The 14,544-nt window shown below is 39.8% G+C and overlaps 1 protein-coding gene across 1 annotated transcript in view; it reads right to left on the bottom strand.

The window, feature by feature from the left end:
• DNAH9 (dynein axonemal heavy chain 9) overlaps nt 1-14,544 on the bottom strand; it is a 577,218-nt gene that overhangs the window by 558,588 nt on the left and 4,086 nt on the right. Inside the window, exons 2-3 of the mRNA XM_056117744.1 lie at nt 11,650-11,846; nt 8,719-8,877 (exon numbers count right to left, since the gene is read on the bottom strand). Coding sequence (XP_055973719.1) covers nt 8,719-8,877; nt 11,650-11,846 — 356 coding nt within the window. The remainder of the gene's footprint in view (nt 1-8,718; nt 8,878-11,649; nt 11,847-14,544) is intronic.

Raw genomic sequence — 14,544 nt, 5'->3', positions numbered from 1 at the left:
TTTTGTAGTTTTCTTTGTACAGGTCCTTTACTTCCTTAGTTAAGCTGATTCCTAGGTACTTGATTTTCTGGGGCACAATTGTGAACGGGATTGTCTTTTTCAAGTTGCTTTCTTCTCTCTCACTGTTTGCGTATAGGAAAGCCATGGACTTTTGGGTATTGATTTTATAACCTGCAACTTTACTATACGAGTCTATTGTTTCTAGGAGTTTTTTATGGAAGTCATTGGGTTCTCAAAGTAGAGTATCATATCATCTGCGAATAGTGAGAGCTTGATTTCTTCCTTTCCTACCTGAATGCCCTTAATATATTTTTCCTGCCTAATCGCTATTGCAAGTACTTCCAGTACTATATTGAACAGCAGTGGAGAGAGTGGGCATCCCTGTCTCGTCCCTGATCTTAGAGGGAAGGCTCTCAGTTTTTCCCCATTGAGGATGATGCTTGCTGTAGGCTTGTGGTAGATGGCTTTAATTATGTTGAGGAAGGTTCCCTCTATACCCATTTTGGCTAGGGTTTTCATCATAAAGGGGTGCTGGATCTTGTCAAATGCTTTCTCTGCATCTATTGATATGATCATATGCTTTTTATCTTTTCTTTTGTTGATATGGTGGATTATGTTGATTGATTTCCGAATGTTAAACCATCCTTGCATCCCTGGGATGAATCCTACTTGGTCGTGGTGTATGATCTTTTTGATGAGTAGTTGGATTCTATTTGCTAGTAGTTGAGGATCTTTGCATCTGTGTTCATCAGGGATATCGGCCTGTAATTCTCTTTCTTTGTGGTATCTCTGTCTGCTTTTGGTATCAGTGTGATATTTGCTTCGTAGAAACTGTTTGGAAGTGTTTTTGATATTTCAATTTCGTGGAAAAGCTTAAAGAGGATTGGGAGTAAGTCCTCTTTAAAGATTTGGAAGAATTCACTAGTGAATCCATCCGGGCCAGGACTTTTGTGCTTGAGGAGACTTTTTATTACTATTTCAATTTCCTTGATGGTGATAGGTCTATTCAGGTATTCCAGGTCTTCTTGGTTCAGCCTTGGGAGTCTGTAGGATTCTAGGAATTTATCCATTTCTTCGAGGTTTTGATGTTCCGTGGCATAAAGCTTCTCAAAGTACTCCCTGAGGATCCTCTGAATTTCTGTGGTTTCTGTTGTAATGACCCCCTTTTCATTTCTGATTCGGTTTATTAGGGTTTTCTCTCTCCCTTTCTTTGTGAGTTTTGCTAGAGGCTTATCGATCTTGTTAATTTTCTCAAAGAACCAGCTTTTGGTTTCATTGATCTTTCGGATTGTTTTTTGGGTTTTCATCTCGTTAATCTCTGCTCTGAGTTTTATTATTTCCTTTCTCCTGTTCGGGTTGTGCTCCTTTTTTTGGTCCTTCTCCAAGCTCTTAAGCTGTGAGGTTAGGTTACTTATGTGTGCTCGCTGCTCCTTCCTGAGGAATGCTTGTAGAGCTATAAACTTTCCTCTTAACACAGCCTTTGCTGTGTCCCATAAGTTTTGGTAACTCGTGTTCTCATTTTCATTCGTTTCTAGGAATCTTTTGATTTCCTCTTTGATTTCCTGTCTAATCCACTCGTTGTTCAATAGTGTACTGTTTAATTTCCAGGTGTTTGATTTAGTTTTCTGTTTTTATGTGTGATTTACTTCTAATTTCAGTGCATTATGGTCTGTGAAGATTGTTGATACAATCTCTACCTTCTTAATTTTATGGAGGCATGCTTTGTGGCTCAGCATGTCGTCTATCTTGGAGAATGTTCCATGTACGCTTGAGAAGAATGTGTATTCAGCTTTTTGTGGATGAAGTGTCCTGTATATATCTACTAAGTCCCTTTCTTCCATTGTTTCCCTCAAATGAAGTATGTCCTTGCTAAGCTTGAGTCTGGTTGATCTATCAAGAGGTGACAAAGCAGTGTTGAAGTCTCCCACTAGTATTGTGTTGCTATTGATGTCTTTTTCCAAATCTATGAGTAGTTGTTTTAAGTACTTTGCTGGTCTCTCATTAGGTGCATATACATTTATTATTGTAAGTTCTTCCTGTTGTACAGATCCTTTGATCAATAAGAAATGGCCTTCACTGTCTCTTATGACCTTCCTCACTCTGAAATCGATGTGGTCTGATATAAGGATGGCTACCCCAGCTTTTTTATGGGAGCTGTTTGCCTGTAGGATTGTTTTCCAGCCTTTGACTCTGAGTCTGTGTTTGCTTTGACTATTGAGATGCGTTTCTTGCAGGCAGCAGAATGTTGGGTTCAATTTTCTAATCCATCCTGCCACTCTATGTCTTTTAATTGGTGCGTTTAGCCCATTGACACTGACAGAGATTAATTATATGGGATTTTGTCCCATTGTTCTGTTAAAATTTGGTGTATTTGAGGGGCCTTTCTTGCCTTAAAGTAGCCCATTTAGTTGTTCTTGTAACCATGGTTTTGAGTCTATGAAGTTCCTGAGCTGTTGTTTGTCTGTGAAACTGTGTGTTGTTCCTTCTATTATGAATGAGAGTCTTGCTGGGAAAAGTATTTTTGGAGAGGCATTTATTTCATTGAGTTTTTTCACTATGTCCCACCACTATTTTCGGGCCATGAGGGTTTCATCAGAAAAATCAGCTGTGAATTTTAAGGATGCTCCTTTGTAAGAGATTTCTTTCTTCGATCTTGCTGCTTTCAGAATTTTGTCTCTGTCTAAGGTTTTGGTCATTTTGATCAGAATGTGTCTTGGGGTATTTTTATTCGGATTTCTTCTAGCTGGTACCCTTCGGGCCTCCTGAATGTGGTCACAAGTTTTCTTCAGCTCTGGAAATGTTGTAGCAATGATGTCTTTGACAGTTTCTTCTTCATCGAGGTTTTCTTCCTGTCCCCCTGGGACTCCAATAATTCTTATGTTACCCCTCTTGGCTTCATCACGATCTTCTCTTGCCATCTGTTCCCGAATTGTGAGTCTCTTTTCCATTTTCTGCTCTTTTCTGGATAGTCTCTGAACTTCATCTTCGAGCTCACTAATTCTGTTCTCAGCTGCTCTTACTCTGCTGCTGAGGCCTTCCACTGAGCTTTTCAATTCACCTACGAGATTTTTCAGGTCTGACATTTCTGATTGCATTTTCCTCATTTCTGCCTTCAGATCCTCTTGTCTTCTATTGGCCTTGCTTTCCATTGTTTCTTTTAATTCCCTAAGCATCCTAAGTAGCTCCCTTCTGAATTCCTTGTCAGAGAGGTTGTCTAACACTACAGTACTGTTGGTGTCATCTGGGCTAGACTCTTCAATATGAAAGTTTGGTGGGCTTTTGCTTTGCTTTACCATTGTGAGAGGTGTGGTTTAGTCCTTCACGTTCACTGTTACTATTCTGCTTGATATGCAGTGTGAGTTAAGATAGGCTTATGAGTTATTGGCTACTGTGTTTCTAGTGGCTGAGCTAAAATAGAGAAGTTTCCATCTAAGAAGTTAGCTTATGGTTCCTATGGTATACGTAGTGGGAAAATATTTCGCGGCCGCATGAGCGGCCGCAGCTCTGGAAAGAGTCCCTGGCACTGGCGAGGAGTTGGGAACGTCTCCTGTTTGGAATTGGAGCCGTTCAGCTTTGTTGCCCAGAGCTGGGCCTCTGTGCCCGTCCCACGCAGATCAGGGGTTGAAAACTGGCTTTCTAGGGGCTGGTTCTAGCTGCGCATGCCCAGAGAGGGACCCTGGCCCTTGGGGGCGGGCTGTACCTGTTGGAATTGGAGCCGTTCAGCTTTGCTGCCCAGAGCTGGGCCTCTGTGCCCGTCCCACGCAGATCAGGGGTTGAAAACCGGCTTTCTAGGGGCTGGTTCTAGCTGCGCGTGCCCAGAGAGGGACCCAGGCCCTTGGGGGAGGGCTGTACCTGTTGGAATTGGAGCCATTCAGCTTTGTTGCCCAGAGCTGGGCCTCTGTGCCCGTCCCACACAGATCAGGGGTGATAAAGAGTTTATAATAAAAATATTCCTTAGAATTTAGGCCTATTTCTAACACTAGGCACAAAAGTCAGATCAAAATGGATTAAAGATATCAATATCAGACCTGAATCCATAAGGTTCATGGAGAAAAATATGGGCAGAAATCTGCACATTGAAGCTAAAGGCATCTTCAAAGACGAAACACCACAGACCAAGAATGTGAAAGCAAAGATAAACAAATGGGACTATATTAAACTCCACCTCAGAAGAAACTGTGACCAAGATGAAAATACAGCCCACAGATTGGGAAAAAATATTTACCCAATACCCAAAAGATAAGATGATAATATCAAAGACATACAAGGTACTGGTAAAAGTTCACAAGAAACATCCAACCCCATCAAAAAATGGGAAGAAGAAATTAAGAGAAACATCCTCAAAAAAGAAATATAAATGACCAAAATATACATCAAATAATGCAATACATAGTTAATCATCAGGGAGATTCAAATGAAAACAATGATATCATCTTACACCAGAGACTGGCATACAACAAAAAGAAAAAGAGCATACAATTCTAGCATGGATATGGAGAGACAGGGACTCTCCTTAATGTTGGCGGGAATGTAGACTGGCCCATCCTTTCTGGAGAACAATATGGGCATTCTTCAAAAACCCAGAAATTGAGTTTCCATACAACTGTGCAATAACTACTTCTGGGAATATACACCAACAGCCAAGTAACACACACTACAGAAATGCCATCTGCACTTCTGTGTTTATCACAGCACTAGTCACAATAGCCAGAATCTGGAAACAACCCATGTGTCTGAGAACTAATTACTGGTTCAAGAAACTATTGTACATCTACTCAATGAAATACTATGCAGCAGTTAGGAAAAATCACTCTCACTCTCACTGTCCTCCCGTTGTTCATCAATTTGCTCGAGCAGGCCCAGTAACATTGTGAGACTTGTTACTGTGTTTGGCATATAAAATACATCACAGGTAGCTTGCCAGGCTTTTCTGTGCAGGCAAGATATTTTCGGTAGTTTGCTGGGCTCTCCGAGAAGGGCAGAGGAATCAAACTCAGGTTGGTTGTGTCAGCTGCATGCAAGGCAAACACACTATCCACTGAGCTATTGCTCCAGCTCTTAGGAAAAATAAATTTATGAAATTCTCTTATAAATGGATGGACATGGAAAGTATCATGTTGAGTGAAATGAGTCGAAAGGAGAAGGACAGACATAGAATGACTGCACTCATTTGTGGAATATTAAAAATATAATATGAGACTAATATCCAAGCACAGTAGAAACAAGAGTAAGGAGGATTAGTCTACAGTTGGAAAACTGCAAGTGCTGGGGAAGAAGGACACTTGAATAAAGAAGGGACCATTATGACAAAGATAGTTGGAAATGTGCACTCTGGATAGGAAGAGAGTGCTGAAAGGAACAAACTTGATAACCTCTCAGTATCTGTGTTGCAGACAATAGTGCCCAGAATGGGAGTGGTGGGGGGGCTAGTGAAAGAAAGGGAGAGAAAGAAAGTGCTTACCATAGAGTCATAGATGCAGGTTAGGTAGGGGCGGGGATGGGAAGAAAATTGGGGTCATTGGTGGTGGAAAATGGACACTGGTGGAAGGATGGTTGTTGATCATTTTATGACTTAAATCTTATCACAAACAGCTTTGTAAATATGTATCTCACAAGACTCAAATTAAAATAGACAAAGAATTAGAGGAGGACATGAGGTAATGGAGACACACTCCCCCGTTCATGGATTGGGAGAATTAGTTTTGTAAAAAATGGCAATATCACAATTATACAGATTCAATATGGTCCCTCTAGGATACAAACCCATGACATTTTTCAAATAAATAGGTCAAACACTCTTGAAATTCATATGGAACAATAAACCCCCATAAATAGCTAAAGCAATCCTTGAGGAAAAGAGATGGGAGTGATCAGAGTCCCCAATTTCAAACAAATTAAAACAGTATAGTATTGGAATAAAGACAAACTTTCATAAAAAAATGGAATAAAGTTGAATAACATGGCACAGACCCTCCAATATATGATCATTTAATCTTTGATAAGGAAACAAGAAATATGAAGTGGAGCAAGGAAAGCCTCTTTAACAAGTGGTTCTGGGAAAACTGGACACTTACTTGTGAAAAAAATGAATTCAGACCTCTATCTAATGCCATGAACAAAGGTCAAATCAAAATGGATTAAAGATCTCATTATCAGACAAGAATACATAAAGTACATGGAAGAAAACATAGGCAAAACCATCCACAGCACTGAAGCTTAAGGCATCTTCAAAGATGAAACACCAACTGACCAAGCAAGTAGAAGTAATGATAAATAAATGTGACTACATGAAACTTAAGAAACTTCTGTACTTCATATGAAACAGTGACCAAGATGCAAAGACAGCCCATGGAATGGGAAAACATATTCATCCAATACCAATCTGATAAAGGATTAATATCAAAGATATACAAGGCTCTGGTAGAACTTTGCAAGGAAAACACATCCAACCCTATCCTAAATGAATAGAATAAAAACTGTCTCAAAGAAATTCAAATGGCCAAAAGGCACATGACAAAATGCTCTACACTGCTAGTCATCAGGGAGATGCAAATCAACAATGAGGTATCTTGTCATACACACACACACACACACACACACACACACACACACACACACACACAACAATAACCAGTGCTAACGCAGAAGTGGGGAGAAAGGGACTCTCATTCATTGTTGATGGATATGCCGACTCGTCCAGTCCTTTTGGAATACAATATGAACATTCCTCAAAAAACTAGAAATTGAGCTTCCATTTGACTCACAATACCACTTCTTGGAATATACCTTGAGGGCCCAAAAGCACATAGTAGGAACTCCACCTGGACTCCTATGTTTATTGCAGCACTATTCATAATAGTCAGAATCTGGTAATAACCTGAATACCCAACAAAAGACAACTGGACTGAATAAAGAAATTATGGCACATCTACACAGTGGAATACTACACAGCTGTTAAGAAAAACTGAGTCATAAAATTTGCCTATAAATGGATGGACATGCTGTGTGAAATGATCAGAAGGAGAGGGACAGATATAGCATGACTCCATTCACTTGTGTAATATAAAAAAATAGTATGAGACTAATATCAGAGGCCAAGAAAAACAGGTGCCAGGAGAACTGGTCAATGGTTGGAATTGACCATTTGTAGAGACAGAGGATAGATAAGATAGAGAAGAGACTGGGATGACAAGAATGCTGGAAATGATCACTCTGGACAAGAACTGAGTGTTGAAATTAGGTAAAGGGATATACATGATAATCTTTCACTATCTGTATTGCAAGCCACAATTACCAAAGGAGACAGACAGACAGGAGACAGACAGGCAGACAAGAAAAGTGCCTGCCACAGAGGCAGGCTGCGGAAGGCATGGAGTTGGGGGTTGGTGGGAGGGAAACTGGGCCACTGGTGCTGGGAAATGTACACTGGCAGAGGAACGGGTGTTGGAACACTGTATGACTGAAAGCCAATCATGAAAAGTTATGTAATGGTCTATCTCATGGTGATTTAATAAAAAAATAAGCTTTAAACATCTGCCCCCTTTTTATTAAAGGAGTAATTAGTGCAATGACGAATTGGAGTAAAAATATGTGGAGGAAAAGTGAGGATGATGATGACAGAGAGATAATACAGGGGAAGACCTTACACACAGCTAACTAGGGTTTGATCCCCAGCACCACACATGTCCTCCCAACTCCCACCAAGAATTATTTCTGAGCACAGAGCCAGTGGTAAGCCCTGACCACAGCTGTGTGTGACCATCCAAAGAACAATTACAAAAAGAAAAAGGGTGAATGAGCAGGACCGGAAATAATCACTAAATCTTTCTGGAACCCTGGAGTATAGTACATTTCTTCTAGCCTTACGAGAGACAGAGAACTTAGACTCTTGCAGTACGTTTCTTTCAAAAATAAAATTCACTTTTCTCCAGATCCTAAAATAAGTCTGTGCATAATAGCTTGACTATCCAAGGAGAAGCAACAAATAAGTATAAGGAATATTAATTTGAGACTGGAATGATGGGCAGTGGGTATGAAGTTGGCCTTGCACATGGACAATGTGGGTTCAACCCTCAGAGGTTAGATGGTCCCGAGTTCCACCAGGAGTACTCAGAGAGCAGGGATCCAGCAATGACCCTGAATACCACTGGGTGTGGTGATTAGACCAAAATAAATACATAAAAATTAAAATACTAGTCAATTCTACATTTCTTTGGAAAATAAAACTCTTTAAAGATATGTCAGAGCATATACTAATTATGGGCTGGAGTGATAGCACAGTGGTAGTGCATTTGCTTTACACGTGGCCGGCTTGGCCAACTCAGGTTCGATTCCTCTGCCCCTCTCAGAGAGCCCGGCAAGCTACCAAGAGTATCTCGCCTGCATGGCAAAGCCTGGCAAACTAACCATGATGCATACTGGATATGCCAAACACATTAACAAGAAGTCTCACAATGGAGTTGTTACTGGGCCCACTCGAGCAAATCAATGAACAATGAGAGGAAAGTGCTACAGTGCTATACTAATTGCAGCCCAAGAAACAAAAGAAGACTACTGAACTGTGAGAAAATGTGCAGTTCACAGTACATAGAAACTGTGTTGACCTAAAGCATGCTCAGCTGTCTTCCCCAGGAGTGGTGAGAAAATTTGGAAGGGAGCACTGGACCTTGTGTGTGGGTGTACCAGAAGCTTCTCCCCCGAGCTTGATCTCACACTTACCTGTTTTTCCAGAACTCCAGTTCCACCTTTGGCGTGGGATTCTCACCTTTCAGGAGTAGCTGGAAAGACTCTCTCTTTAGTACAACCTGAATTTGGTGACTCCATTGGATCACTGCAGATTCAATGGAATAGATGACTGTATTGTCTGTGGAATCCAAGCTGAGAAGAATGGGAATAATTTACCTCTAGGCATTCCCAGAAACAGTATCTCAAAAAATTGTGCTTGAAAAGACAAATGAGTAGACAAAGAAGACTAAGGGGCCTTTTTCCAGACAAAATTTATCATATTTATTCATGTGTATTTATTATATATAAAACAATGGCTATAGATAAAGTTTATCCAACAAAATTGTACATACATACTCACTCAATATTCATGGATCTACAAATATTATAAAAACTAGATTAAATCTTTTGAATTCACTGTCCAGAACACATTTGTCAAGCTCCTAACTTAGCAAAGCAGTCATTCTCAACTTTTTTTAGGAGAGAACTTGTCCTTTTTAAAAAGTTTTATTGTATTTGGGACTGGAGTGATAGCACAGAGGGTAGGGCATTTGCCCTGCACGTGGCCGACCTGGGTTTGATCCCCAGCATCCCATATGGTCCCCCGAGCACCATCAGGAGTGATTCCTGAGTGCAGAGCCAGGAGTAACCCCTGTGCATTGCCAGGTGTGACCCCAAAAAAAGTTTAAAAGAAGTATTTTGTATTAATTTTAGGTTGCCTACCTACTACAATAGCTACATTTTCAGGGACTGAAAATGGGTTGGCCACCTGTAATGCAAATGTGCTACCTGCTGCACTATTTTCTCATCTTGTTTTGTTGAAATCATACCACTTTTTAGCATGTTATTTTTTTTTATGGAAGTCATACCACTTTTTACCATGTCAGTTTTTATCATGACCTCCTTCACCCAGATTATCCATAAAGATAATAAATTTAATATATCTTGGAAATAAACAGGCTTTGCATTTTGAGTATTAAGGCAAATACCCTATCTCAAGGTCCTTTAATTTTGTCATCACTGTCCTCCCGTTGTTTTGCTCGAGTGGACCCAATAACATTGTCAGACTTGTTACTGTGTTTGGCATATTGAATATGTCATGGGTAGCTTGCCAGGCTTTGCCGTGCGGGCAAGATACTCTCGGTAGCTTGCCAGGCTCTCCAAGAGGGGCAGAGGAATTGAACTTGGGTTGGCCATGTTGGCTGCGTGCAAGGGAAACGCCCTACCCGCTGTGCTATCACTCCAGCCCATAATACCCACTATTTTTACTAAGTATTACTATATTTAAGTACTGTTCTAAGTGTTTTACTGATGTTAATTTCATAGGGATCCTGAAGCATTTGGCAGGTACCATACATTTTAAAAATGAGAACACTGAAGACAACTTCTCCCTAAGTCACCCAACTATGACAAAACCTAGAATAAAAGATAGATCCAGGCTCTACACTAATTTCTGGTACCTTTGCATCAGTGCCAATAAAACTTCATTAAGATAACCACTGAAATGATAAAATAACAGATTCTGACATAGTCCTCCATCCACTAATGTTGCTGTGTTGAATCAATGAAACATAATATCTGATTCTAAAATATCAGAAGATTGTTTTCTTACTACCTTTAACACTGGATTTAAAATACAAATATCATGGTATTTTAATTTTTGCAATATAACAAATTTTTCCATATTTAAATATTTATTCCATAAAAACATTTTCCCCTTCACCTTAAAATTTTTATTAGGTGCTTCTTCTGCCCACCAAAAAACAAACAAACAAAAACACCTTCTGATATTAATATAATAATGCTTATAACTTAGGAACCTAACCTGACTTGAAAGAAAAAAAATAAAAATGATAATCTCTTATGATAGAAATGATGGTAGTGGGGCTGGAGTTCTAGTCCAAATAGTAATGTGCTTGTCTTGTCTTGCATGTCATAGACCTGGATTCAATCTCTAACACTCTAGATAGGCTCCCTAAGCACCACCAGAAGTTACCCCTGAGCACAGAACCAGGAATAAGTCTTGAACATAGCCAGATGTGGTCTCAAAAGAAAAGATAAAAAAAAATGAAACAGAGAGAGTTCATAGAAAGAATATCAAGCAGAAGCTGGATAGTGGATAGGTTCATAGAAAGAATATCAAGCAGAACCTGTAACCTACAAAGGGAAGGCTGAGATTTAAAATTCACAGAAGGCTGTGATGTCAAGAGCCACAAAACAAGATTGTTTCTACTTTGAATAAAGTACTCAGAATATTCAAAAGTCTCTATCTACCAAGAGAGGAGGGTCTGGTACTAGAGTGTCACGAGAGTTAGTTCTATGAGATTATTGCTGAGTAAAAGGGGCTGGAGTGATAGCGGGGCTGGAGCGATAGCACAGCGGTAGGGTGTTCGCCTTACAAGCGGCCAACATGGCCGACCCGAGTTTGATTCCTCTGCCCCTCTCGGAGAGCCCGGCAAGCTACCGAGAGTATTCTATATGCCAGACACAGTAAAAACAAAGTCTCCAATGGAGACGTTACTGGGCCCGCTTGAGCAAATCGACGATCAACGGGAGGGCATTTACCTTTACCTAAATGCTAGAAAGAGGTGTGACTGTCTCCAAGACTGGGTCTGGGTTTTTACCAATGATGAAACTATCCTGAAAAGCAAAATATGGAAATCAGCATAACTGCTTTAAGTTCTAAAATAATTCTTATTTGGGAAAAGGCAATGTTGCTGTGAGAAACTTGAAAGTCTTTAAGGTACTGAGTGAGGGCAGTAACCAACACAAAACATATATTGAACTCGGGATATTGGCAAACAGACCAGGCTTGGGTTCAGAACAGAAGATATGCAGAGTCAGGAACAAAAAGCAGTAAATCAAACAGAAACTGATTATCTCCTATATCCCAGAGGCCCGTATGGCCAGGCTCATGGTACTTACAGAGTTTCACTTTCAGAATTCATAAACTCCATTTTTTCTGAGCCTGCTGGAAGAGGTAGCAAAGTTTTCCCCTTAACTTGCTCAAGAATAACCAGAAGATCACTCTGGAGGCTGCGAGCGTGCCTCTGGAGGTCCTGGCTCACCACCTGAGGCCAGTTTAGATTGTTCTTTTCATTGGCCAAGACAGGAATAACCACCTGTAACAGAAATGCACAGACGAGAAAAGCAGGCATTCTATTCCTAAGGCATTAAATGAATTACTTTCGACCAAGGAAAGAAATCTATATGCAAACCTTTTCTGAGGCATCTGTACCTGTAATAATATTAATACTCTAACTTATTCCTAAATAGCAGGTTTTCATTCCCAGCTAGCCAAAGGAATGACTCAGACAAGTCAATCTATTTTCCCACAGATACCCAGAGATACTTCTCACACTTGATATTTAAAATTTGCTTCCCATGGTCCCTGATTGATCATTCTTCTCTCAAGTATAACTCTCGTGTGGCCCTGCATGTCACAGAGTTCTCACCTCTGACCTGGCATCATGTGTGACTATAAACAGCTGTCCATTTCCTCTGTTGACTGTCATGGTTTCAACCATCTCCATGACTCTAGATTGCAACCCTTTCTCTCAAAAACAGGGTGAATAGGAATAAATGAAAGCAAGGAGGACCTTCTGTCTACTAGGTATGAGAGAACATTTTCTTAAAGTAAAAGATATTGAGTTTATAGAGTAAGCATTAGTTTGTTTTGGCCACCCCAACATAGTTGCTCTTTTTTTCGTTTTCATCCCAAGATCAAGAGATATAGATATGCAAACAGATCTGAACAAATGAAAGTCAGATCAAAGACTGTATATACTGAAGAAAAAGTTTCTCTTTCTTAAATCATCTTGTACCACAGAGCAGTCAATACGAATAAGAAAAAGTTTGCAGTTGGAGAAAGGTCAGTGAACTACAGAGTCAAGCTGCTCTTAAACATATTTAGTTGAAATAGACTTTTCTAGCATTTTCCATTTAAAAAGTAGCAATTTAATAGGAATTTTTACCTGTTAACAGCTCAAACTGATATAAAGAAAATACTAGAAAGGATAAATGATATTCAGACAATGTGATACGAAACTACTATGCAAATAATAAAAAAGTGGTATGGAATCATTTATTTGCTGGGTTCTGTATATAATCAATAGTCTGTGTGGCCATAAAACAGAATATATAGACACAACACAAGAAATCTAATGGGGCTATCTTGCCACTTTTATTTTGGGGGAAAAAAAAATACTGAACTAAGACTTTACCAGAGGTGACAATGAATCAAGGAATGAAAAATTGAAGTCTGTAGCACTGTCCTCCCATTGTTCATCGATTTGCTTGAGTGGGCCCAGTAACGACTCCATTGTGAGACTTGTTGTTACTGTGTTTGCCATATCGAATACATCACGGGTAGCTTGCCATGCTTTACTGTGTAGGCAAGATACTCTCGGTTGCTTGCTGGGCTCCCCGAGAGGGGTGGAGGAATCAATCTGGGTCAACCAGGTCAGCCGCATGCAAGGCATACGCCCTACCGCTGTGTTAGAGCTCCAGCCCAAATTGAAGTCTATTCAATCAAATTAAGAAAGGACTATTTGGGTCCAAGGAAGCCAAAGAAGGGAGGATAAATAGGAACTTTCTTAAGATCTCAAAAGACCTTCATTTTATTTGATCTTAAGTATCTACAGTCCTCCAGGAGTTTGGCATACAAGAAGCATTCAAAAAATGTTCAGAAAATGAACGGAACATGTTTTAAGAAGAAATATTGGGGACTATATTTGGGGGGCTTTCTAGTGATAGAAAATAATGAATATAAGTTCTCTATGAAATTAAATATACTAATTCACTGATTCAGTGAATATTTATTGACACTAGCTACGTGCTAGCACTGTTAACATGCTAGAAGATCCAACAGGGACTGTCACTGGAACACTGTATGCCTGAAACTCTCTTATAGACAACTTTTTAAATCACATGCCTGGATTTTTAAAAAGTCAATAAAAAAAGTGAAGCTAGAGTAAGAGGGAACAAGATGATTTGACAGTGATATGATTACGTGTGTATGTATATTTCTATGAATGTGTATGTGTTTTTATCTATTGAAATACATATTTTTCTTAGGAATAAATATCGATAATATAAAGTTAAAAACTGTTGTCATAAAAATATAATATTCCTGGCCCTGGAAAGTTTAAATTCTAGAGAAGACAATCAACAAACAAGTGCTGCAAAAATGAGTAAAGAATGCAAACAAATAAACAAGAAAAGGAAGCAAGTAAGAGAGAAATGAAGGGTGAAGGGCTTGAGATTGTTGTGAATTGAGTGAATGGAGAGAGCCTTATTGAGAAGGTAACATTGAAACTTTGCCTGGGAAGGACAGGGCAGTGCTGTGCATACCCTTGAGAGAAATGTACTGCAGGAGAAGGAATAGCCAGTGTCAAGTCCCTGGTCTGAGAACATGATTGATGGGACTGAAAAGTAGTGCGGATCCCAGAGTAGCTAGTCCAGGCAGGCAAGAAGAGTAAGAGAGAAAAAGTGTCAGCTTACAAATACTACTTGGATTTTAATTTTCACTCCCAAAGAGTCTGCTGGGAAACATAAAAGGACTACTAGTGGTTTAGGCCTATGAATTTAGAGGATTCAGTTTTAATTTGTTTGTTTCTCCCACCCCATTTGCCTTCATGGATCTCAGCAGGATTGCAGTTTGTCAAACAAGTACAACAGGCAAAGAAAAGACCAATAAACCAGGAGTTTATGCAAGAGAATGTCAATGATGCAACACAGCATGCAGGCTGGGTAAGCCTTGGGGGGAAGGGATGTGGATCTCCAGGTTCTTGATGGCTGGTAGCAAGATAGCAGGATTAT

The sequence above is a fragment of the Sorex fumeus genome, unplaced genomic scaffold (genome assembly GCF_029834395.1).
Source record: "Sorex fumeus unplaced genomic scaffold, SorFum_2.1 ptg000036l, whole genome shotgun sequence".
In the NCBI taxonomy this organism is placed as follows: Eukaryota; Metazoa; Chordata; class Mammalia; order Eulipotyphla; family Soricidae; genus Sorex; species Sorex fumeus.
This window is presented reverse-complemented; position numbering and strand designations above follow the sequence as displayed.